General features: G+C 36.4%; 1 protein-coding gene across 1 annotated transcript in view; it reads left to right on the forward strand.

Annotated features, from left to right (window-relative positions):
* The window catches only part of LOC116500708, a 29070-nt gene extending 11942 nt beyond the window's left edge, over positions 1-17128 (forward strand). The window contains exons 6-15 of the mRNA XM_032205897.1: positions 6483-6569; positions 8827-8949; positions 9634-9726; positions 12103-12163; positions 12581-12729; positions 13186-13386; positions 14368-14534; positions 14920-15071; positions 16043-16122; positions 16894-17128. Coding sequence (XP_032061788.1) covers positions 6483-6569; positions 8827-8949; positions 9634-9726; positions 12103-12163; positions 12581-12729; positions 13186-13386; positions 14368-14534; positions 14920-15071; positions 16043-16122; positions 16894-16920 — 1140 coding nt within the window. The 3' untranslated portion in view covers positions 16921-17128. The remainder of the gene's footprint in view (positions 1-6482; positions 6570-8826; positions 8950-9633; positions 9727-12102; positions 12164-12580; positions 12730-13185; positions 13387-14367; positions 14535-14919; positions 15072-16042; positions 16123-16893) is intronic.
* The last annotated feature ends 8778 nt before the right edge of the window (positions 17129-25906 follow it).

Below are 25906 nucleotides of genomic sequence, written 5' to 3' on the forward strand. Positions count from 1 at the left end.
CATTAGTAAAAAGCTCACTTGCCTGATAAGGCCTGCTGATTGTTATCCATTATTGACTTTTCATGTTGGCAACAATAAAGTAGCAGAGAATTCCAAGGGCAATCAAAGAGGACTTCAGGGCCTTGGGGTGAGTGGTTAAAGGATCAGAGGCAAAGGTTGTGTTTTCTTCTTTTCTTCCAGTAACTGAAAAATATCGAACACGTAGACCCAGCCTGATGAATACATGTCTCTAAGGTGGATGCCAGTGGCAGAATTTTAGGTTTCTCAATCATGGGATGGTCTACACAATGCCAGGCCTACTGATGCCTGCTGGGGAGCATCTTTCTCAGAACGGAAAAAGGGTATTCGTGAAGAAGTTAACAGGGCTGATAGATAGAGCTTTAAACTAGATTTGAAGAGAGAAAGAGGTAAAAACTTGGGCTTGCAAGTGATAAGCTATGGAAGGCATGGCAAAATTTGATGGACTCCATAGTAGTAAGATCCTGCAGTCTGCTCCACTAGGTGTTAGGTACAATGAAGAACACTTTAATGTTTCTACACCAAGGCACACAGCATGAGGAACAAGCAAGAGGATCTAGAAGTCTTAGCTCAGTACCAGATATACAACATCATTGGCATGAGAAAAATGTGATGGGAACAGTCCTGTGACTGGCATGTTACAATGAGTGGTTATAGGCTCTTCAGAAGGCATAGGCAAGGTAGGCAAGGTGGAGAAGAAGGTGTCACTGCATGTAATGGAGGGTCTGTATCTGCACAGAGCTTGCAGTTGATGATGACACAATTGAGAACTTTTGAGTAATAATTGAGACAAGCAAATAATGCAGATGTTGTTGTGGGTTCCTACTATAAGGCACTCAATGAGGATGACAACACCAAGGAATTAAAGAACTCTAGATCAGCCACTCTTGTCCTTTTGGATTAATTCAGCTTGCTATATGTTAACTGGGAATACCACACAGCTAATACAAATGGGTCCATGAGATTCCTAAAGCACCTTGATGATAACTTCTTGGTACAGGTACTAAGGGAGCCAATTAGGAAGGGTGTTCTCCTAGGTAAGTTTCTTGTAAACAGAGCAGATCTTGTGGATGAAATGGTGACTGGTGGCTGTTTTGGCAATAGTGACCGTGAAGTAGTTGAATTTAAAATCTTTGGTGACAGGAGGAAAATGTCAGTACCACCAATGCCACCAAAATGTCAGTACTTGGCATGAGGAGAGCAGAATTCATGTTGCTCAATGAACTAGCTAGTAAAGTCTCCTGTGAAACTCTTTTTGAAGTTGTTAGTGCTGATGCCTCTTTAAGAACCACCTTGTAAGAGTACAGGAACAGGCAATTCCAAAATGTTGGAAATCAAGCAGGTGGGGCTGAAGATTGGCTTTGTTTAGCAGGGATCTTCTAGAGCTTAGTCAGAAAAAGAAAGTGTATGGCCACTGGAAGTGAGGTTGGGCAAGATGTAAGGACTTGTGAAATGCTGTTGACTATTCACATTGTAGGGAGAAAATCCATGTGGCCAAAACTCAATTAGAGTTGAAGATGACCAGTACTGTGGGGGAAAATAAAAAGGACCTTTTAAAGGATGTTAACATCAAAAGGAGATGCATCCCCTTTGGTCCATATTGGACCACTGTTGGTCCAATACTTGATGAGGATGGTCACCTCACAAATGGAGATATACACAAAGCAGAGATGTTTAATGACTTCACTTCCTTTGTTTTCAACACTGAAGATGGTCCCTGGGAGCCCCAGAGCCCTGACTTAGAGAACTGTGACTGCAGTAATGATAAACTCTCAGACAACTCCAAACGTGGGATTTGCTGCTCCAGCTGGATGCATAAATCTATGGAGACCAATGGGATTCACCCCAAGTTACTCTGAGGGCTGACTGATGTCATTTTGAGAGCTCTCTCAATTATTTTTCAATGGTCTTGGGAATCCAGAGAGGTCCCAGTCCACTAGAAGCTGGCAAATGTTGTCTAAGCTTTCAAGACAGGTGAGAAAGAAGACCGTGGTAACTACAGGCCTGTCAGTCTACTTCAGTGCCTGGAAAAATTGTTGAGAAGATTATTCTGGGAGTTACTGCAAAACACCCAAAAGACAATGGAACCATTCGTCTCAGCCAGTACATGTTCAAAAGGGAAAAGCCCTGTTTAATGAACTTCATTTCCCTTTATGACAAGGTTACCCACCTAACTGATCAAGGAAAACCAGTTGATCTAATTGTTTTGACTTTCAGCAAAGCTTTTTATACTGTTTATCACGGTATCCTTCTAGATGAAACATCTAGCATACAGCAAGGCAAATACATAATATGGTGGGTGAAAAATTGGCTGATGGGTAAGGCTTAGTTATAAATAGAAGAATTATAGTAAATGGGGTTACATCAGGCTGGCAGCCAGTGAGTAGTAGGGTTTTGCAGGATTCCATTTTGGAGTCAGTTCTCTTCTGTGTTTTCATAAATGACTTCTGTAGGAAGAACTACTTCTAGTCTGCAGGACTCAAATGTATACTAAGTTTGTACTCTATACTAAAATGGGAAGAGCTGTTGACTCCTTCAGAGATCAACAGAGTCCTTGCAGAGCGATCTTAGCAAATTAGAGGGATGGACAGTCACCAACTGCATGAAATTTAACAAGAGCAAGTGCTAGATTCTGCACCTTGGAAGGGGCAACCCCTGTATACACTGGGGTATGAGAGGCTGGAGAGCAGACACACAAAAAGGGATCTGGGGGTTATGGTTGGCAGCAAGTTGAACATCAGCCATTAGTGTGCCCTGGCAGCCAAAATGGTCAACCATACCCTACAGTGCATCAGACACAGCACTGCTAGCTAGTCAAGTGAAGGGATTGTCTACTCTGCACTAGTGCAGCCTCATCTTAAGTACAGTGTACAGTTTTGGGTGCCACAATGTAAGACATAAAACTATTAGAGTGTCCAAGGGAAGGCTATGAAGATAGTGAAGAGTTTAGAGGGGAAGATGTATGAAGAGCAGCTGAGGTCACACTTGGTTTGTTCAGCCCATAGGAGACAGGCTCACTGGAACAGGCTTCCCAGGGTCATAGTCAAGGCACCAAGCCTGTCAGAGTTTATGAAGCATTTGGACTATGCTCTCAGTCATATGGTCTGAATTTTTGGGTAGACCTGTGTGGAGTCAGGAGTTGGACTCAATGATCCTTGTGAGTCCCCTTCTTGCTCAGGATATTCTGTGATTCTGTGAGACTGAGGAGAGGCCTCACGGAGGCCTTCAGCTTCCTCACAAGGGGAGTAGAGGGGCAGGCACTCAGCTCTGCTCTCTGGGGATAGCAACAGGACCCATGGGAACAGCATGGAGCTATGATGGGGGAGGTTAAGGTTGGATGTTAGGAAATGGTTCTTCTCTGATAAGGTCAGGCACTGGAACAGGCTCCTTGGGTAAGTGGTTATGGGACTGAGAAAACTGGAGTTAAGAAGCATCTGGACAACACTTTAGACATATGGTTTGATTTTTTGGTGGCCCTGTGTGGAGCCAGGAGTTGTACTCAATGATCTGGAGTTGTACTCAACCTGTGCTTGCTGCTTCCCTAAAGTGCCTGTATACCAATGCACAAATCACCAAGGGAACTTGTGCTCAACCAACCTCGTTGCCTTCTATGATGACATCATCAGATGGGTAGATGGGGGGAGATCAGTGGATGTCATCTACCTTGACATTAGCAAGGCTTTTGGTACTGTCTTTCATGACATCCTGCTAGCAAAGCTGCGAAAGCGTGGGATAAGTGAGTGGACAGTAAGGTGGGTTGAGAACTGGCTGACTGGCTGAGCTCAGACAGTGATGATCGGCGCACAGAGTCCAGCTGGAGACCTGTACAGGCAGTGTTCCCCAGGGTTTGGTGCTGGTCTTGCTCAACATCTTCATCGACGACCTTGATGAGGGAATAGTGTCCATCTTCAGCAAGTATGCCAATGATACAAAGCTGGGAAGCGCAGCTGACAGACCAGAAGGCTGTGCTGCCATTTAGCAAGACCTGGACAAGCTGGAGAGCTGCACAGGAAGAAACCAAAGTTTAACAAGAGCAAGTGTAGAGTCCTGCATGTGGGAAGGAACAATTGCACGTATCAGTACAGGCTGGGGTATGACCTGCTGGAGAGGAGCTCTGTAGAGAAGGACCTGGGGGTCCAGGTGGACGACAGGTCGAACATGAGGATTGTGCCATGGCTGGCCAATGGGATCCTGACATGAATTAAAAGAAGTGCAGCCAGGAGGCCAAGGAAGATGATCCTCCCCCTCTTCTCTGCCCTGGTCAGGCCTCACCTGGAGTACTGTGTCCAGCTCTGGACTCCCCAGTACAAAAAAGACAGGGATCTTCTGCAAAGAGTGCAGCAGAGGGCCGCAAAGATGATACAGGGCCTGGAGCATCTCCGCTGTGAGGAAAGCCTGAGAGACCTGGGTCTGTTCAGCCTTGAGAAGAGAATACTGAGAGGGGATCTCATCAATGTTTACAAGTATCTTAAGTGTGGGAGACAGGGATTTGGCCAACCTCTTTTCAGTGATTTGTGGGGACAGGGCAAGGGACAATGGCCACAAAATGGAGCACAGAAAGTTCTGCACCAACATGTGAAAGAACTTCTTCACAGTGAGGTTGATGGAGCACTCGAACAGGCTGCCCAGGGAGGTTGTTGAGTCTCCTTGTCTGGAGATATTCAAGGCCCATTTAGACACCTACCTGGGCAGCCTGCTCTAGGGAACCTGCTTTGGCAGGGGGTTTGGACCCAATGATCTCTTGAGGTCCCTTCCAACCCCTAAAATTCTGTGATTCTGTGATCTTTGTGAGTCCTTGACCAACTTGGGATATTCAATGATTCTGTTTCTAATAGCTAGTATTACTTTACATTTTCTCCTTAGACACTTTATTTTATAATATACAATATGTGTATGTATACGTATGCTTGTATGTATATATACATTCCTGTTTCATTAGTTTTTCTACTAGACTTTCTTCTATTTTTATTCTTTTGTTTTGTATCAAAAAATATCTGTAGTGATTTCTGTGGTACAGGCTACAGACCTTTGGAGCTAGCTATTACAAATGAGTTAAAATACCTGGAGCAATGTAGTCAACATGACTCAGAACTCTTTGTGTGATAAGAGCAATAAAGTTGTCTGAATCTTTTCTAGAATAGGTTTTTCTTGTCTCTGAATATTTTAATTGTGTCTTTTTAAAATTCTTCTACTTCTGCAATACTCATTTTGGTGAGGAGTAAGACAGTATTTTGTAATACTACATTTCTTCTGCTTCTTTATATTGTTTGAGTTGTGACAGTGTCATACTGTAGAGATTTTTCACTCCAAAACTAATTGCTTGTAAATCCTCATAAAGATTTGATCTGTCATTGTGGAATGATGTTACCCAACTCAACCATTTAAAATCACGCATCAGCCTCCTCTAAAAATCTTTATTTTTAGAGATTTTTCTGTTCAGTTTTGTTTGGTCTGAGCTGCTGTCAGAAGAAGCTGGATCATATTAAACTTAAAACAAGAATATCTCTGGAAAAGCTCTCAATTTTTTATAATTTACACAAATTAATGCTCATTATTGCTGTGATTCATCCTGTAGTATCTGTCAAGACTCATTTAAAATGCAACTAGTATCAGTGTTGTGTAATTTGACATTGCACCTACAAGACAAGGATGCAAAAAGAAAAGTAGACAGCCAGAGTGTCTGCACTGATGTGGGAAATAGTGGAATTTTCCTTTTGTGACTATTATGAGTTGGATTAGAAACAGAATGAATAAAACTGAGTCACTAAGAGTCTTGATGCAATGTTAAGCTTAAGTGACTCATTTTCAAACAAAGAGAAAGGTCACTTTGTCAGTCTTTGGTGTATGTATCAGTTTTTGGTATTGAGAAATGCCTGTAGTGAATCCTGAAATTATATCGATTTTGCAGTTTTTCAGATAAAAAAACAAACAAACAAAAAAGAAAAAAATAAACAAACAAAAACAGCCACCTGCAATATGCAATCAAGTATGTGTGCAATGTGTTATCTAACTCATAAATGTAAAAATGTAATCTCTTTTATTATTATTATTATTATTATTATTATTATTATTATTATTATTATTATTATTATTATTATTATTATTATTTCTAGTAGTAAGCTTCACAATGCAGTTTTTCCTTTTCAAGAACTTTAGAATAATTGTAATGACTGTCTTCTGTACTCAGTTCAGATCACTACAATAGACACAAAGAGGTGAAGTTGTAGTACTAGAACCAGAAAATCCATATTAAGTGAATAAATGTACAAATATTTATTCAGTAACGTAACATAATTTCTAATTTTTGAAACCTCAAAATTTTGATCTGCAGTCCAAACTATTTATCTGTTTTGAAATCAGGCTTGTACAGTATCTGTCACTTTGAGAAATGTACATCATAATTCTTTGATGATTGGAGTTCATCTCTAGTGCTATGCATTGATTATTTCTTTCATCCTCTGCAGATTGTAAAAGACATGCAGGAAATGAAAAGCAAACACCTGAAGATAATCAGACAACTGGAAAATACAAAGAAGGAAAACCAAAGCAAGGTAATTATTCTGGAGCATTTCCATTGTTGTGTCATATCATTAGTCAAAGTGACACAGGAGGATTAAATCTACTTCATTCACATTTGAATCTTCATTCAGCAACCCATTGCATCATTTCTCCAGAAATAATATCAATCTGTCAATGTATTTTATTTTACAGCTTTGTGAAATATGGTCTTATTTTCACCTATGTCTACTTTATTCGATTTATGTATTTATTGTACCCTTTCCCATTCTTAATATTTAGACTGGCACATTTGCAGAGATTTTCCAAACTTTATTGTTACTGAAGTTTCCAGTTAAATGTCACCTTCATCTGTACCATCAACCTGTAATGCCTGTCTTCATTGCTAAAGTGAAAAGTTTTTCATTCTTCTTCTCTGTGGATATATTGTCTTTTATTTTGCACTTTTCTTCCTTTCTTTTTCCATTTAGAATGAATAGGTCCACTCTTTGGTTAGCTTGGTGTATGACAATTTTCCTGAAGTTAATTAAGCTAATGAGCCCAGTAAAGATAAATCGAATGGCAAAATAAATAAATAAATAAAACATTAAAAAAGGAAAGAAACAATCCACAAACAAAACAATATACGGCATAGCATTATACAAATAGAACACAGTCATTTCCAAAATATGGATAGGATTGTTGCCTTCTCTTTGAATCTTCATCCTGGCTGATGCATAAAACAATGCTCAAATGATTGCACATCTACACAGATCTGCACAGATCTTTCAGTGTTTTTTTTTTTTTTTTTTTTTTTCTGTATTTTGTCAGTATAGCTCAGAAAATAGCAGAGTCCCTTCACCTGTAATCCCCCTCAACATTACAGTGAGGATCCATAGATTCCAGGCCTATGACCACAACCCCACAGTGATAGGCTTTTCCTAGAGGAAGCATTTTTACATTCCATTAGTCAGTAACTCTCCCCCAGGTCAAAATTACACGCATCTTTGTGTACATTGTGCTGAAACCTTTTTCTTCATCCATTGCCTCATCTTTGATTCATCCCATCATTCTTCTCCAACCCAGCGCAAATCAGCCACTTAGTTCCTAGTTAGATGCATGTTTTTCATACAAATAAATTTTTTTCTACCTAGACAGAACACAAAGGGAAGAGATTTTATTTTATTTTTTACTTATCTTATTTATTTATTTATTTGTGGAACCTCCAAGGGAAAATGAGTAAAATCTTTGGACTGTAAAGCAAATTTGAGTGTTCCCTGGATGCAGTGTACAATTGCTTAGTATTCTTTTGATGAGTAATAAATCTTCATTGCTTTCTCAAGTTATCACATATGCACAAACTGCAATACATGAAAATCCAACACCATGCTTCACTAGGAATATCACCTTCATGCAGTCACATCATATACATTCAATTGATTTTGTAGGTTACTAGGGGCAGAGAAGGACAGAAACAGTTAGAAAACAGGAAGAACATAGACAAACAGTGTGCAAAAATTGCCTCTTGGGCACAGATGCAAACACAGGAACCGTAATGAACTTTTTTTTTTTTTTTCTTTTTTTTCTTTTTTTTTTATTCACAGAACCTCTTTTTTATGGCTTCTGTAATGTGCTATAAATTAAATCTTTGAAAGTGAAGTCATTCCTAGGAGCACTGGAAATATCCATGCTTTTTAATATTTCTGATTTGCTTGTATTTCTCATACAATTTTATTGCCTTAATTAGATGGGTTCTTTTGTTAAGAGTTATTTTCTGTACTGCTTGTATTAACATACTTCACAGTTTTTATTTTCTGATAAAAGCTAAATTTGTTTAAAATTGCTTAGCCAACCCTAAAATGAATTGATTGTGGCCTGCTCTGAGAAAGGCTGATTTCTTCTGGAAGAAAGGGGCGGGCAGGGGCGTTAACAAGGAGGGAGGGAGAAAGGGAGGGAGAAAGAGAGGGAGGAAGGGAGGGAGGAGGGGGGAGGAAAGAAGGAGGGGGGAGAGGGAGAAGGAAAAGAGGGGGGAAGGGAGTGAGGGGGGAAGGGAGTGAGGAAGAGGGGGGGACAGAGGAGGGAGGAGGGAAGCGGGAAGCGGGTGGGGGCGAGGGAGGAGGGAGGTACCAGGGCGGGGAGAGAGCTGGAGAGAATGTCATCAACAAGAAATTCCTGTGACCAACAAGAAATATTGCAGGCAACAAAACACATTTGAGAAAGAGAACTAATATTTAGCTGTTATGGAAAATGTTACTTTATCATGCCTAGCTTTTATGTTTAAACTAATTTTTTCAATTATATTTTGTAACATAGGAGCAGTCTATAACTACTATAAAGAAACTTTATGGTGACAAAATAAGGAGTTTGAAATCCCAGCTGGAAGCTTACCATGAACTGATGAACAAGAACAGTACACATTGGCAAAATACTGTTAAGGTAAATAAGAAGTACAGTTTTGACATGGGGATAAAAGCAACACGAAGTTCCAGGTATTGCAGAAAGGGGTTATATAAGTCATGGTTTCTTCTTAGGGACAGTCAACTGAAGACACACATTTTGTGAAATTACTGCAAAACCATTGCTGTCTCCTTCTAGAGGGCAGTTAAGCTTTACACAGTGTTTTCAGAACAGTTTTCATATCTTGACTTTCCTGATTAAAATTCAGTGTGAGGTTCTCTCATATTGTCTGTGCTTAGACACTTTTAAATAGCTATGTTTTTATGAAACGGAAGGGTAAAGATATTCACTGAATATTTACGATATCTAATGCTTTTCTCTTGATAAACACACACTAAGGTTTATTTTCCTAAATATTTATTTTCCTCCTTGTATTCTGCTACCAATGAAAAATTTCTGCCTGTCCCAGCCTTTAAGAAGTGTCTGTAGAATCAAACTACCCCTGCTTGCATTTGTTTTGTAAATTGGTCAATTTTTATTTATTTATTTTTTATTTTGCAAAATCCCCAGGACTTAACAGGATAGTCCAAATAATGTTTCAACATATATAGAAAAATAAAAGCAACCAAACTAAAAAATAAATCAAAAACAACAGCAACAAAACTAAAGGTCTTTTTGAATAATGAAACTTATAATTGTGATCTCTTTTTCTACTACCTTCAGAGCCTGAGGGAAAGAAACAGACAACTGAGCCAAGACAAAGAAGATCTTATTCACCAAATGAAGCAACAAACAGAAAAATGGGAAGAACAACAGGTAAAAAAAAAAAAAAATAAATAAAATTTTTTTTGGTTCTATTTCAATTTGTTCTTATTCCATTTCACAGTTTGTGCTGTTCCCAAGAACCTAAGTGACCCTGAAAACCACATTGTCTGCCTTTAGATACGTACATCTAAGTCAGCTAAGATTAAACTGCTAGACACCTGTCTTGTTTTAGAGAATCCAAGTGATTTTGGGGACATTAGACACCAGTGAAGAAGACTTTTCTTTTTTTTTTGGCATACTATGTTATTTTTCCACTAAAAATTGTGATTGTCATTTCTCTGTCTTTTTTCACTTCATGTCTTTTGAAAAATTGTAAAACCACAGTAAAGCTTTTTTTTTTTTTTTAATTTTAATTTAGCGAATGAACAATATTACAATATTCCAATGCAGCTGGTTGACCTGTGCTCCAAAAATAACTTGAGTGGTATTACCAAGGAAAAATAGACATCATTAAAGTTCCTCAAGTTTTGCAATATTTCTTTCTGATAATGCAAATTCTGTTTGCTAAATATCTGAGATGGCTGCAGGCACAGAAAAAGTGTATAGATAGAAGCAAATGTTGAGAGAGTAGGCATTGTACTGGGTTAAAATGAGTGTTTCCATCCTTTTCATCTTGGCCAAACTGTTTTGCAGCCACGTTGTCAGACAGTTTTGTAACGCTTAAACTTTGTTCTGTATTTCTGTATAGAATCATTATCGGGTGTTCATGACAGAAAAACTTTAATATATATATATATACTGCAAGATCATAACAATTCTGTTACACTCATTTTTTCATTGTAATGATTCTTTTACTGGAGAGAGGGAGGGAAGAAGGCAGAGACAGAGAGGGGAAGAATAAAAGGGAAGTTTCTTCTTACAGAGAAGGAGAAGGAGGAGAAGGAAAAGGAAGAGGAGGAGGACTGAAAGACCTATTTAATTAGGGAATATCTTAAGGCTGTAACACCACACACTGCCATGAATCGTAGAGTTCAACAGAGAATGCCTTTGTTTTTAGTTCTGAAAGGCAAACAAAGTTATGTTTTATTTAACAGTCATGGAGTGCTCACTGTTATGTACTGTTCAATAAAAGGCTATATGTTTAAAGAATAAAATAGATTGCTACGGCTAATATCAGAAATTCTATTCCAGTCTGCTCTCAGGACTGAAGCCCAAATGCATGTTCAAATTATGTACTTTATTCCAGTTGTTTTTCCTCTAACATGAAATTTTCAGCATGGGCTCCAAAATACTAGCAGTTCCAGTTTGGCAGCACGCACAGTGAAAAAGCACAGCCTTCTGAATATTCCAGTGTGTAGTCCTTCCCTAAATCTACTTGCAGATGTTTGTCTGTGGAAATAATCTCTACTGGTTTTCCTTTTAGTAGTTGTATTGAAAAAGTTTTGTCCAGTTTGACCTGCTAGTTTTTTAGTGATGGCTTGTCAGAATTGCTCTCCTCAGATTTACCTATAGAATCCCCCTTCTGATGTTAAAGTTATTTCAGGTTCACCATAAATTCTGAAATTCTTATGACTGAAAAAAAAAAAAATAAAGATTTAATTTTATTATATATTTTATTTTATTTTTATTACAGATAGAGTCTGTGAACATGGTTTAGATATTGTCTGTTATTTTCTGAATAGAGTTCTGTTTTACATATAATATGTACAAGTCTTTCTGTAACCAGCCAATTTTCATTTTACTGGTATCATATATTCAGGATCATCTTAACAAACCACTGAAGGGAAAAAAAAAAAAAAAAAAAAGAGTCTGGAAGTCAGATTGTCTCTCATTTATGAAATTGAATGCAGGTTTCTGTAGCATTTCAGAGTGAAGGTCTCAAACAGGAGTGTTTGTTTAGTAATGCAGCACCATCTTCTGATTACATTCTGCATAGCACCAGTATTTAAAGTTGTTTGTTTGCTTGTTTTTCATACATTTCTAACAATATCTACCACAATATTGCCTTATTTCCAATTGACTAACAGTGAAATAAACAAACAAACAAACACTGTGTGGCCAGAGGCTTTTTCTTTTCTATAGGTTCAAGAGTCTTTCAATGTAAATTTTATCACATTTTTCATTCTGGTAATGTGGGAAGGTGCTATTATAAACATAAAACATTTTGATACGGGCTGTTGCAAAAATGTCAGTGCTTGAGAAGTATCTGTTTTACTTCTGTGTTCTTTTGTTCATTTTTGTTTGTTTTGTTATATGTTTTGTTTTTGTTTTTCCTAGCAATAAATACATGTACACAACAACTAATTTAGTTAGGTTGTGATTATCAGTGGCAACATTAATTCACCATGTTTAACATATTGTCATCAAGGAAACACAACAAAATTTGGTAACACTGCTTTTCTTCTCTCATCCTTTCTTGTCTTGCAGGTCTCCATTCTAGAAAATCTGTCAAAAAAAATAAACCATCTTTATACCCAGCACACATTGAGTGAGTTTCATATTTTGGACACAAAATTTCTTTATATGCCTTATTTCTTTCCTGTTTTTCTTACTTTGTAGTGTATGCTATCTGAAGTTAATATAAGCATTTCATTGCAATAATGTGTTTCAGATCAAATTATGGAAGAACGTTGGAGCTAGAATTGATGTCTGTAATGACTCCAAACTCCTTAGCATAAGTCAGCAGCACTTATTTCAGTCAGCAGCAGTTTTGAGTAGGCTTATTTCAACATTTGAGTAGAATTCTGTAATATAATTCTTGATTATTATAATTTATTTGTGCATTGTAAATTCTTAATTTATGCTAGGAATTAATTTACCCCAGTGAAACAATATTCTAGCAAATGTGTAGTTGTAGAAATGCTCAAGTTTTTCTTACCTGCTTTCTCTATTATTTTCAATACAGCTTTGCGGGGACTTCACACCATCAGTCTATATGTGGAGAGAGTGCGTGACCTCATGAATTTCCAGATAAAAATTCTTCAACAAAAGTCTGAAAAGACAGAAGGAGAAAAAGCCGATGTGCCAGTGATTTTAAAATTAAAGGCAGAACAAGTGAGAACAAAAATGGAAATTAAACTGGTTTGGTTTAACATTGTTCCAATTGTTTCAAAGGCAATCAGGTTGACTCTCCCTAGCAAAGGCTGAAGGAAACCAAGGGTCTAACTGATAGTAAAACACATGGGCCTTGTAAAATATATGTTCCTTGAGAATGATACATTGGTGATTAATGATTAAAATAGCACAGTAATGAAGTCTGATTCTTCTGGAACAAGATAGTGTTCTGTTGTCTTTATAATCATGTAAATTTTTCTACAAAATCTTTTAAAGACCTACTACTTTGAATTACAAAATCAATATGCTAAGCATTGGAACTAAGTAACTTTTCCTTTTTTAGCATTTCTCCATTTTTTCTCTCACTTGCTTATTAAAATCTTGGAAATTTCATTGAAAGGAGAAAATATCTAGATCCTGGCTTAGTGTTTAAGAAATATCTTTTTTGCTTCCCAGGCAGCTGATGAAGAGAAGCCTGAATGTTTAATGGAAACAGAACCTCTTTGGCAAGCACACATCATGTTGCAAAAGATACAGGAATCTCTACAGAAACAAGGGAGAGAAGTCAGTGAGACCCTAGAAAGTGAAAGAAGATACTACAAAGCAATGAAACCTCAAATCAAGATGCTAATATTCTTGAAAAATCTTGCCAAGAAGGTAAGAACTCAGTGATAACAAAAATGAAAAATGATTTGCTGAGTTTTCTAAAATTGGAAAAAATTATCTTACATAGAAAAAATTATCTTACATACTGTGGTGCTTTCACCCTAATGGACAGATAAACTCCAGCACAATGAATCTCTCAGTCATCCTCTTTGAAGGAAGAGGGAAAGAAAAAATACAATGTGGGTTAAAAAAAAAAAAAAAAAAAAAAAAGTGCTCACAGGTTGATTAAAAGAATAAGTAAGGAAAAAATAAGAAAAGATACAAGTAAAGGTTGTATGGAAGCAAAGAGAGGAAAAACAATTATTCTATTTCCCGTTGATGAGTGAAGATCAGCTATGTTTTGGGAAACAGAGCCTCTATACACAGCATGGCTGTTCAGGAGGACATACATTTTCATAATGAAACCCTCTCCCCTTCTCCTTCCCCTTTCCTAGCTTTTATTGCTGAGTGTAACATCCTATGATATGGCATACCTCTTTGGTAGATTTAGCAGCCCTGAAAATGTCCCCTCCCCATCTCTTGCCCGATCACCCAGTCTCCTGGCTTTGGGTGGAGAGGGGAAGTTGGAGAGAGTCTTGATGCACTGATCAACAAGGCATTGGTGAGATATCAGTGCTGTTCTAGCTGTAAGTACAGAGCACAGCTCTATATGGACTGTTGTGGGGAAAATTTAACTCCATCCCTGGCAGAGCCAGTACATACACGTTTATTCAAAGGTTAAGTTGAAATTTTCAGAATTACACATGGAAATAATGAAAGCTAACTCCTCACTGAAAGTCAGCCTATGGAAAACTGATTAGACCAACTTGCATTTTTTTTATTGAGCATTATTTTAAAAGATAAATTAGTGAAGCTTGAAAATGGCACCATGAAAAAATCATGGTTTTCTGTCCTTGTTGTCTAAATATCATGAACTGCAAACAGATATGCATGCTTTGCAGAAAATGTAATCTAATTTTTCATCCATGGTAGGTTCACACCATATATTGTGATGTCCCTGAGGCACAACAGTATATCAGCCAGCTTATCAGAAAGAACGAGAATGAAAGGGCTGACTGGAAAGAAGCCTTTAATAATGCTCAGGCTGACATTCTGTCCTATGAAGTATTTTATGGAAATGAACTCATGGATGAGAAAAGGTATATTGGATAGTTAATAAAGTAGAGAAAGAAATAATAATGAAAAGTAATGAGCTGTTTCCACATAAAGAAAATACATTTTAGAGAATGTTATTATAATATTCATGCATAGTTTTGAAATTGAATTAAAAAAAAAAAAAAGTCTACACTTGCATTAAGAATTAAATGAAGCTTAGAAGCATCTGTTATAAAAAGCAGGAAAACATTTCAGCTTAACTGTCATATGCAAGTTTTAACCAATGTGTGATGGCTTGTGCTACATCATCAACACTTGTTTTTTCCCTACATTTTTATAGTGTGTTTCTCATACTCTGGGTAATTGCATTATTCTTGTAGTTAAGTAACTAGTTCTTAACAAACTTCATTTTATTTTGAACAATGACAGGACAGAGCTCTCAATGAAGCTTTTCAGAAATCTTGGGAAAGCAAAATCTGAATTTGAATACATTGAAACGGAGAAGATTGTTTTCGATTGTATCCAGACAGGGAAAATCCCCAACTGGATTAAAAGGGATTGTCTTTATGTAGACTTGGCAGGTAAGAAATCCTTCTGTTAATTCAAAGAAAGCTAATTTGCTCAGACAACTAACTTTTGAATATAAGAAAGCAGAGTACGTCAATTAAATACACCTAGAGCATGCTACAATCAGAATTATAGAATGGTTTGGATTGGAAGGTCCCTTAAAGATCATTGAATTCCAACTGCTCTGCCATGGGCAGGGACACCTTCTACTAGACTGGCTTGCTCAAAGCCCCTTCCAACCTGGCCTTGAACACTTCCAGGGACATTCTCTAGACAGCCTGTTCCAGTTCCTCACCACCCTCATAGTAAAAAATAGTAACAAGTCTATTCCAAAAGTATAATCTGCATTTATCCTCTTACAGTTTAAAACCATTACACCTTGTCCTATTATTACACTTCCTGATAAAGATAATGATACTGTAAAGAATCCCATGAAACACCTGTGCATTCACATGCACATTTTAATAAACTGCGGTATGAATTTATAAGACTGGGCCATGGCTTTGTAAACAAACCTGCTGGAGAGGAGCTCTGCAGAGAAGGACCTAGGGGTCCTGGTGGACGACAGGTTGACCATAAGCCAGCAGTGTGCCCTGGTTGGAAAGAAAGACAATGGGATCCCAGCATGCATTATAAGAAGTGCGGCCAGGAGGCCAAGGAAGGTGATGCTCCCCCTCTTCTCTGCCCTGGTCAGGCCTCTCCTGGAGTACTGTGTCCAGTTCTAGGCTTCCCTGCACATGAAAGATGGGGATCTTCTGGAAAGAGTCCAGTGGAGGGCTGCAAAGATGGTACAGGGCCAGTTATTTTTCCAGTATTTGGCTGAGTTTTTCTGTGATTCTTCAACAGACAACATGTTTTTAGTGGTTAAGGCAGGAAAATAAGAAGGGCTATGAACCTGTCTTTGAGAGAATGAACACTTCTAATTTAAGAGACTTACTGTGTTATATTTGTTATATATAACTGTATAACTACTGGAACTGCCCAGAAGATCATAAAAATATATGTTCTGAGGAGACAAGTCACCATGCAGAGGAACTTATGCGGAAGTTTGAAATGGAAATCAAGGTAATATACTACAATATATAATATTACACAGTTTAAAACCAGTTCTTAAGATTTTTGGAATGTATTTAAAAATTATATCTTTTTCCTATCTATTAAGGGATTGAGATTTGCTCTGAAGGATGTCCTGTGATGTCTGTACATGCAACTTTTTGCCAAAAAGCAAATATCAATAGAAATAATACACAGAGATCTGCATTATATATTATATCAACTCTTAAGCACATTTACATTAAATGATAACATTCTCTGCTAACTAGTCAATTATATAGTTGCACCTTCCTATGTATGAAAGGATTCATGTTAGACTTTTACATCTGTCTATCCATTTTACTGCTTGTATGCAAATGGTAAATTTACACTAAAATTACATATCTTGATGGCTGAGTTACAACCAAAGGTACTTTAATATGTTCATACATCTAATAGTTGGAGGAGCACAGACTTCTTGTTTAGTGGTATGTGACAAATGAAATAGTCTTATCAGAATTTATATCAATGTAAAACAGACAGTAATTGTTTGAACTGGGTTTTCCCTGCTGAAAGAAACCCAAAGATGATGCAACAAAATTGATTTAATGATACAAAAAAAACAGAGTGCAATAAGGCCCTTATCATATTGCTGTTGTTGGATCTCAAAGTGAGCAGCCCCAATATCACTGCCTTGCCTATCATGTCAAGTTAATGCACTGAAAATTTTTCTTTGTATGTAACGAACACATATTGTAAAATATTTATTTTGGCAATTAATAATTCTGTCATTGACATTTTTAGGTAGCCAACAAAACAAAGGAACAGTAAGAGACATGCAAAGAGTAGAACAAGTTTCTCATTTTAAAGAGGAGCACTGAATAAAAAGCTTGGAGCACAGAAACACTTTCCATGGTACCTCTGGGGTGCAAAATGAATTGGAAGAATTACAAGCCCATGGTTCACTGTGAGAAAATGTATGTGGGTGTTTAAGTGTTTTGAAAATTTTACTCATTTTATGCAATACTCAAAAGACATCTTGGGGGAAAAAAAAAAAAAGAAAAAAGAAAAAACACAGCAGTATTATAACCTCAAAGAGTATGGGACTGAACAAAGGAGTCTAGATATTTGAGACAAACAGGAATAGTAAGTGGACGGGATTCACTAAGCTTTTGCTGTCTAAAATTATTAATTTCTACAAGAACAGAAAAGTGTCTCCAAAATGTATTTTTCTTTCATGAAACATGAACAGCTCTTTTCCATGGAAATAGGGCTTGGGTGGGGAGTAAAAGTTGTACTCTTAGCTTCAGTTATTTTGGACAAAACAAATCTGTACACAAAAGGAAAATTGTTTGTTTTTAAAGACCTTGCTGAGAGATGCCTGTCCAGTTAGCAACACTCACTATGGTAGACAGCCCAAGTATTTGACTTTTCTTTGTCTTTGCCTTTCAAAAGTAATTATGCAGTGAGAACATTGTGTTAACTCTGTAACTAATACAATAAAAGCAGTGAATCACAATGGACTATACTGTATCTTTTAGAGCATGTTATTGCATGGTTGTACAATTTCTACATGGGCTGAGATGAAAGCATACACCAGCAGACAGCTTTTTTCAGTCACACAGTTGTGTCTGTGTTGTAATCACTCTAATAATCAACCTTCCACTGACACCGTGGAACAGTGCAAGATTAACTGGATTGTTAACGCCCCAAAGGGCACAATACAGAACTGTGAATTATTCAATTAAAGGAGATAGAAGACAAGACATCCTGGAGTGGAAGGGACGGGGGAGAAAGGGGAAAGAAATCATGAAACACTTAGACTTCTCAGTTTACTTGCAGTTTGATTAAACCAAGACTTTTCGTTAGACAGATGATAGATAGATAGATACACGCATCAAAAGCCATCCTTGTCAAGACCAAGGATCTAAGTAGTCAAATATCCAGAAAATTTTCAGCAACTTCAAGTTTAGTTCTGTTAAATCTCTTGGTTGAGTTAAATCACAAGCTGGCTGGCAGTTTCCTCCTACTGGTGCTGCTTTGTTCTAAAACCTCTTTTGAGGTTTATATTTTGAGACAATATCTCAAATTTATTCATAAACAGTATTCAGTCTGGGAGTCTCCTGATCTCTTCCATGTTGAAGTGATGTAAAGAAGACAGGGTGTGAGTTGTTCTTGTTTTTTTCCTCTTGCCATCTGTTATGCCAGTTTTGGATTCTACAGCTGTAATAGATGTTCTGAATTTCTTCAATGATCCTATTTTGCTTATTTGGGAAATAGGAAAATGAACTTCCAGTTTAAAAAGAAAACAAGGAAGTTCCTAAATAGTCATCTGTTCTGATGAAGATTTCTCTGTAACTGGCTAATATGCCACTCCACAGTACAGAGCCCATGCTTGGTAACCATAGCTGGATCACAAAAGAATAAGAAATTACATTAAAGAATAAGAAAATTGCAAACAAAAGTTGATTAAAGAACAACAACTACAAAATTATACCGCAATATGATCTACGCATTGCAGTATGGACAAAAACTGAAATTAATTGCAGCATATTTTATTTCTTTTTCCTAAACTGCAGTCAAAAGTTATAGAAAGTAGTCAAAAACTGAAAGCATTCTCTATGTGACAACAGCAGATATGTTTTACAATAGCACTTCAGAATAGAGTTCTTACAGTACTGTGGTGCTTTTGCCTTGCTAGGCTGCTGAACTCCACCAGAACTGCGCTCTCACTTCCTCTCCTCAGAAGAGAAGGGGAAGAGGAAAAGGAAAAAAAAACAGCTCATGGGTAGAGATAAGGATAATTTAATTAAAGGAAAAATAATTATTAAGGAAAAATTGTTATTAATTAAATGATTTAACTAAAGGGAAAGGGGGGAGAGGGGGAAACAAAAAAAAAAAAAAAAAACATAGGCTGTATGGAAGTACAGAGAAAGAGAAATGAAATTACTCTCTACTTCCAACCAATGAGCGATCCTTGCCACGTCCTTGAAATAGGGCCTCAGTACGTATAGCCGCTGTTTGGGAAGACAGACGTCTTTATAATGAGAGCCTCCTTCACCTTTCCCACCTTTTATTGCTGAGTGTGACACCACATGGTATGAAATATCCCTTCAGTTGGTTTATGTCAGCTGCTCTGGTGATGTCCCCTGCCCACCTCTTGCCTAGTGCCAGCCTGCTGGCCCCTAGGGGAGTTAGAGTCCACTACCACTCAGCAGTAGAAAAACCACTGGTGTGATACCAATTCTGTTCTAGCTACATGTGCAGAACTGTATGAGTTGCTGCAGGGAAAGTTAACTCCATCCTAGCCAGACCCAGTACACTTACACAGGCTTGGAACCTCTTTTTAAGTTGTTGGCACTGCATAAATAAATAAAGACAAACATTTACTGCAGGCCTGCAAGAGTAGGAAATAGTGTGTCACAAGTACAGAGTAAGTCACACCTTCCAGGTCAACTCTTTTCTAATACTTTTTTTCAATAATCACTACTTGGCCAAACCCTCTGATACATTATATTATTGTCTGCAAAAGAGAAACCAAAAATCCAGAGAACTAGTTCCAATACAGCGTAATACATATATATGTATTATGCATATATATATATATATGCATATATATACATATATATAACTTCTAAGTGCATTTTAAATTACATTAATTATTTGAATTATTACTTCCAAATATCCTGATTAACTGGAATTGTTCTCAGAGTGCTAGACTTTTCTCACTAGAGTGTTAGCATTATGTTTCTCTAGAGAAATAACTTTCATCACTAACTTTCTTAAATAAAGCTCACAGTGACTGCAACTGCATGGATTGTTGCTGTAATGAAAGTTACCAACTTTTCCTGAAAACTTACTTCTCTTGTTTTTTTAAAGACCACCATAACTACAAGACCCACCACTACACAAATATGGCTTGCTACCTCTAAATATAGTCAGTGCACTTTCAAATGAACAAAGAAATAGAAACCTTACTTTTCCTTATATAAAGTTTCTCAATGTTACGGTCCATTTCTATTTCAACTCGAAGCTACATTTTACAATTTCTCCCTATAAAAACAGGAAGTACTCAACTCTTTCTAGTAAAGAAATAACCCCATCTCCTCCTCGATACTATAATGGCTCAGAAATAATCTACCTTTATGGGTCCATTTTCATTTCTGGCATGTTTTTAAGTAATTCAAAATCAGCTCTATCCTACTTCCACTTAGGGAGCTCTTCATTCCAGATTCTAGGAACCACTTTCATAAATAATATAAATAATATCTCACTTATACTTAGCAATTTATTTTTTTTTAAGTGCCCCCTACGCTAATACTCTTAAATCAAAGAACACCTTCTGACGTGATGAAGTTCTGAGTAGGTTTGTTGGCTCAAAATAGCAGTATCTGTGGAAGAATGAAAGTTGATGTGACCTCTTAAGAGCTGTGAGAGTGGAAAATTGTGGCATCTTTCTTGTTGTTCTGCATCAGACAATGCAATCCAATGTTCAAAAATATTTCCATTTTCAATTGAAATTTCAATTGCCTTCTCTCTTCCTCTCTCTTCATAATCTTGTATAACTTGATGATATTTTACAAGAGCATAATGACAACTTTCCTTTTCAAGCTTCCATTATTATAGAGCTCTTTCCTTGCAAGTGCATTTTTCCGAAGAATCAAGATAGTTAAGAACACAGAAGTTGTACCAATTTTATTCAAAAGGTGAAAACTGTTCTAAGAAATGTCAAGTATCACAATAATCAACATATGTGAGTGAAATGCCAAGCTTTCATGGAAAATTGAAAGCTATCAAACACAGAATGGAAAACATATTTGTTAAATCATTCATAGGAAAGTCTCCTTACCCTTGTGTTTTGAACAAAATGAAATCCTTTTCCTTTACACTGTTCAAAATAGTGTTTCCATTAATTTTAGTTTTTATATAAGGAGAGGGAAAACCAGGAATTTTAGAGCCAAAGCTTGTGAGAAATGTTTTGTTGTTGTTGTTTGTTTGTTTGTTTTTCTGAAAATACGGAAGTTTTCAGGCAAGACCAGGATCCAAAATTAACTTCACACTGTCGCAGCTCAAAGTATTATTCAGCAGTTGTTTTAAAGTACTACCTCTTGTACAAAAATATTTCAGTTCTTCATCCTCCTTTTTTATTTTTTTTAATAAAACTTGAAATTAAAATCATAGTAATGAAAAAAAATTGAAAATATGAACTGCAAAACGCAGTTCTAATCAATTACAGAACAAATTAAGACAATTTTTATTGCTGTTGAAGACAACAAATAGTTGTCTTCAGAAAATGGTTTCTGAATAGAGAATACTAGATTCCTGGAATAAAAAAACACTCTCGAATTTAAATACCAAACATGCACTCCAAGAGTTCTGGTCAGCTGCCAAGCATAGGTACCTGTTTGAGTGGTTTGTTTTCACTAGTCAACTGAGTCAAGTCCCTAATGATACAGTCTATACGCTAAATGGAAAACAAGTTTTATTCCAGCACTGCCCTGGTGTTCAGAAAGTTATGTCCAAAACCTTTATTTTTATTTATTTATTTATTTATCTATTAATTTTGTGTCTGTTCATTATTTACTTTCTCCAGATATGAAATATCTATCCCAAAAGAAAGCTCTCTTCAGTTGAAGCTAACACAGTGCTTTTATGCAAACAATTTGATAAGTGTATTTAAATATATAATTCTTGGAACACAATGTCTGGTCATAAGTGCCATTAATGTATTCATTTCTATGTTTCAATTGAGCTGTTGGTCTACTTTTCTTGCATAATCAACCACTGGAATGGAATGCAAGAGAAGAGGAACCAGGATGTAGATTTCACTAAAATTTAGATGCATTATGGCAGTGATACTCAAGAGAAAAACAGCTTATGTGGGTGGTAAAGAAAAGGGTAATTGTGATTGTTTAGTGATGAACACACCACTCGTAAGGATGCATGACAAATTACCATCAGTCCAAGCATCAGACAAAACTGGACCAGTGCCACTCCACCACATAGAGAGGAAAAAGAAAAAAAATAAACTAAATATTTGCAAAAACTATATATGAATTACATACATGATGTACACACAGGCCACCAATTGTTTTTCTTCAGCAATTAGAATTTTGATATATTTACTTGTGAGACAGATATGATATCAATTATTTAATGGAAAAAAAAAAAAAAAAAAAAAAAAGGTTTATTCCATGCTGTAATGGGTGCTTAGGGACATGGTTTAGTAGGTAATACTGGTGTAGGGGTATGGTTGGACCAGATGATCTTGTAGGACTTTTTCAACCTTAATGATTCTATGATTCTATGACTGTAGCAAGCTAGAGCTATGTCAGAGGTGTTTTTTGGTGCGTCTTCAGCTGTTTTTCTATCTAATGTAAAATAACTGATTTTTTTATATAATAAAGCAAAACAAAGCAAAATGGTTAAATCAAATCAAATTAAATTAAATTAAATTACACTAAAATGAAACCCAAAACAATTCATGTGAAGACATCGCTGCCCAACCAGAAATAATTGGTTAACTATTGGTTAACTTTGTAAAACAAAGACTTCATGTGAAAAGGTTGCATTGGTGAAAGTTTGACAGGATTCTTTTTTTTTTTTTCTCTAACCTCTCCGAATGTCTGACCATAAGGTTTATATTTCAGCTCTTTCCTTCGTTTAAGGGGAGGGGAGGGGAGGGGAGGGGAGGGGAGGGGAGGGGAGGGGAGGGGAGGGGAGGGGAGGGGAAAAATAGTATTTGAATGTCTGATGAGCATTTGCTACAGCCACTGTCATAAAATAATAGATCCTGGATTGCAGAAAGTGGCAATATTTGATCACAGGAAATGAAAATATTAAATCCTGGAACACAGGAACTTTCATCTGAATATGAGAATACATTATGTCACCATTCTTTATTGTGAGGATGACAGGGCACTGGACACGTTGCCCAAAGCAGTTGTGGAGTCTGTTTCTATAGATATTCAAAACCTTCCTTGGGTATGATCCTATGCAAGGTGGCAGTGGGGTCGGAGTACAATCTCCAGATGTCCCTTCTAACCTTAGCCATCCTGTGGAGGAAACTAACAGATAAATATATAATAAAATTGGCTGCAAAATGTAAGAAGAAATTTTTAGAATGTATATAGGTTGTCTATATCTACCAGGGACGACAATGAGGTTGAATTACCAAATGGTGATGTATATGAAATGGAAAAAAGAAGTGGATCCACAATAATTTTTAATCTTCTGTTCAAAAGTAGTTTGAAGATTCCCACGAGCAATGGTTAAAAATTAGTCTAACTTTAGTACTATACATCAGTGACAACTAAAATCTCATTACCAGTACTTATTGTATTATCATTTGGTAGCTTGGAGCTTTTCCATCTTTGTGTGTGTGTGTGTGTGTGTGTTTGTTTATTTGTTTTCTTTATATGTGTATTGCCTATATATGTAACATTAGAAACATTTCTGAGATGATTTGAAAATGAAACAAAAAAGTCTTTGCATGACAATCTGTCACCACTATTAGAATATGAGAAACATATTATGTACAACTGCATATTCCTTAGATTTTCCTGTTAAAATTATTCTTCCAAGTTCAATTAATATTTTCTTTAAGGCATGCCCTGAATCGCAGTAGTTATGTAAGAAAAGAATCAATCTCGATAAATTTTTGCAAATGCAGTGACAACATCTTTCAGAAAAATTCTGACATCAACTGTCTAGAAATTAATCTAATTGGCATTTTGCAACTAAGCAGTAAAGCCATTGACTCCAGGGTAATGATGGATATATACAGTGTTATACTAGAAATCAGAACTAAGCATCTTTCTGTCAGTCATTTTCTGCAATGCTTTTTACTAACAGAAAGAGAACGATTCTGCCATTTGGTCACAGCTGAAATAGAAAGTCATAAGCAATTTAATCTGCTTGAATAATAGCTTGCTTCATGTAGATTTTGTTTAATAAAATTAATAAAATTGTTTAATAGCTTGCTTCATGTAGATTTTGTGGTACCAGACCACAAACTACTTATTGAGAAGCAATCACACACATTTTTTTTCTAGATTCACTTTGGCAAATTTCCTGAGACTCCATAAAAATAAATAAATAAATACATAAATAAAATTATTTCCTTGTTCAGGAAGTAAACTGACTTTTCTAATTCCAAGTAGATTTGCAGAAACACACGTGAAATTTAGCAGTTTATAGTCTTTTGAATCTTCATAGAATGAAAGGGACTTCAATTGGTTTGACATGACTTTGAATAAAAAACATGAAACCAAAACCTGTGCATTTGCTATGCATGCCTCTCATGCTTACCAGTATGGAAGCAGGAAATGGTATAACTGAAAGACAGGATGTACAGAAGGAGCTGGGAACAGACCTGTATTTAATGTCCATTAGTACTGACTCTGTGAGGAATAAGCAGAAGAATATGAGGATATCAAAATAGTGTCATACTACTCTGGAACAGTATTTCCACAGACAAAAGATCTGAAAGAGTAAATATTCAACATATTTGCCCCCAAAAATGGGTCAAATAAGATAAGGTAAGATAAGGCTTTCTGAGACAAATACCATGAGTCAACTTCCACTTTTGCATTACACTATTTTTCCCGACCTTCAGAAAGCTGGACCAGTCTGGAAGGCACAAGAAATATTTCTCAGATTTGCAAACCCAAACACACACACACACACATACACACACAACACCCGTGTCTTGTCTGAATAAGAGATTAACAGCAAAGATTTTCAAAACTTTTTGATTATTTTAAGTTTGGATAATGGCTGTAGGTATAAGGAATAAAATACTCAGAAAAGCATCAACTCACAAATACATTTGAAATACATATCAGTTTAACCAGGAAATTGAAAGTCTTTAATTAACTTATACAGTAGTTAAAATCTTATTTTGGTTAAATGATTTATTAACTAATGCTGTACAAAGAACCCATGAGCTTCATCGCTGTTGCATAACATTTGTCTTGTAGTTCTCTTACAAGGTAGAAGGGCTGAATAAAATGAAAGGTTAAGCTGAGATCCTATCAGCATATTTTTGCCTCATTCTAAGGCATAGTATTTCTGATCCATTAGCCATTCAGGGTACCTACACTGGATCAGACCAATTCCTTCAATGGTTAGCTTGTCAGCCTTACCTTAGGCATTCATAAAACTATGGTATTAGTTTATATCTTTGGATATAAACTCCTCTAGTAGCAGAAATTTGATATACTCTGTACTATTACAATGTAAAGATGCTTTAGAGATGTGACTCTCTTCAGAGTAAGGAAGATTATAGGTAAAGTAAAAGCAGAGTAGGAACTGCGTAGGAACTGCAGCTCTCAATTCCTTCATGTTTTTTTCTTCAGGTATCTGCTCTCACATTTACCCTTCTCAGTCTTAGAAAGGTTTTAAAACAATTATTTTTTTATTTTTATTTTTTTGACATAAGAAAGTAGTACGCCTAATGCACATTTAAGTATTTTATTTTATTTTATTTTGGTAAGAATGACAAAAGATAAATCACCGAAAGGAAGGAGGATGGGGTCAGTGATTATAAACATCCACCAAATGTACAATGTACTGTGAAAAATTCCTCTATAAAAGATGATGGCAATTGGCTAAGAAAGATAAGTAGAACTTAAAAAAAAAAAAAAAAAAAAAAAAAAAAAACAGGTCCATTTTTGGTTTTGAGTCTGTAGAGCAACAGTGCACTTATCCTTTGGAGAATGGAGAACAGCTACTTTGTAAGAGGCACTCAAAAAACAGTGAAGTCATATTTTGCTCTCATTGATATAATGCCTGAGATTGCAGTTTAGCATAATAC

Source organism: Aythya fuligula, chromosome Z, assembly GCF_009819795.1.
Source record: "Aythya fuligula isolate bAytFul2 chromosome Z, bAytFul2.pri, whole genome shotgun sequence".
In the NCBI taxonomy this organism is placed as follows: domain Eukaryota; kingdom Metazoa; phylum Chordata; class Aves; order Anseriformes; family Anatidae; genus Aythya; species Aythya fuligula.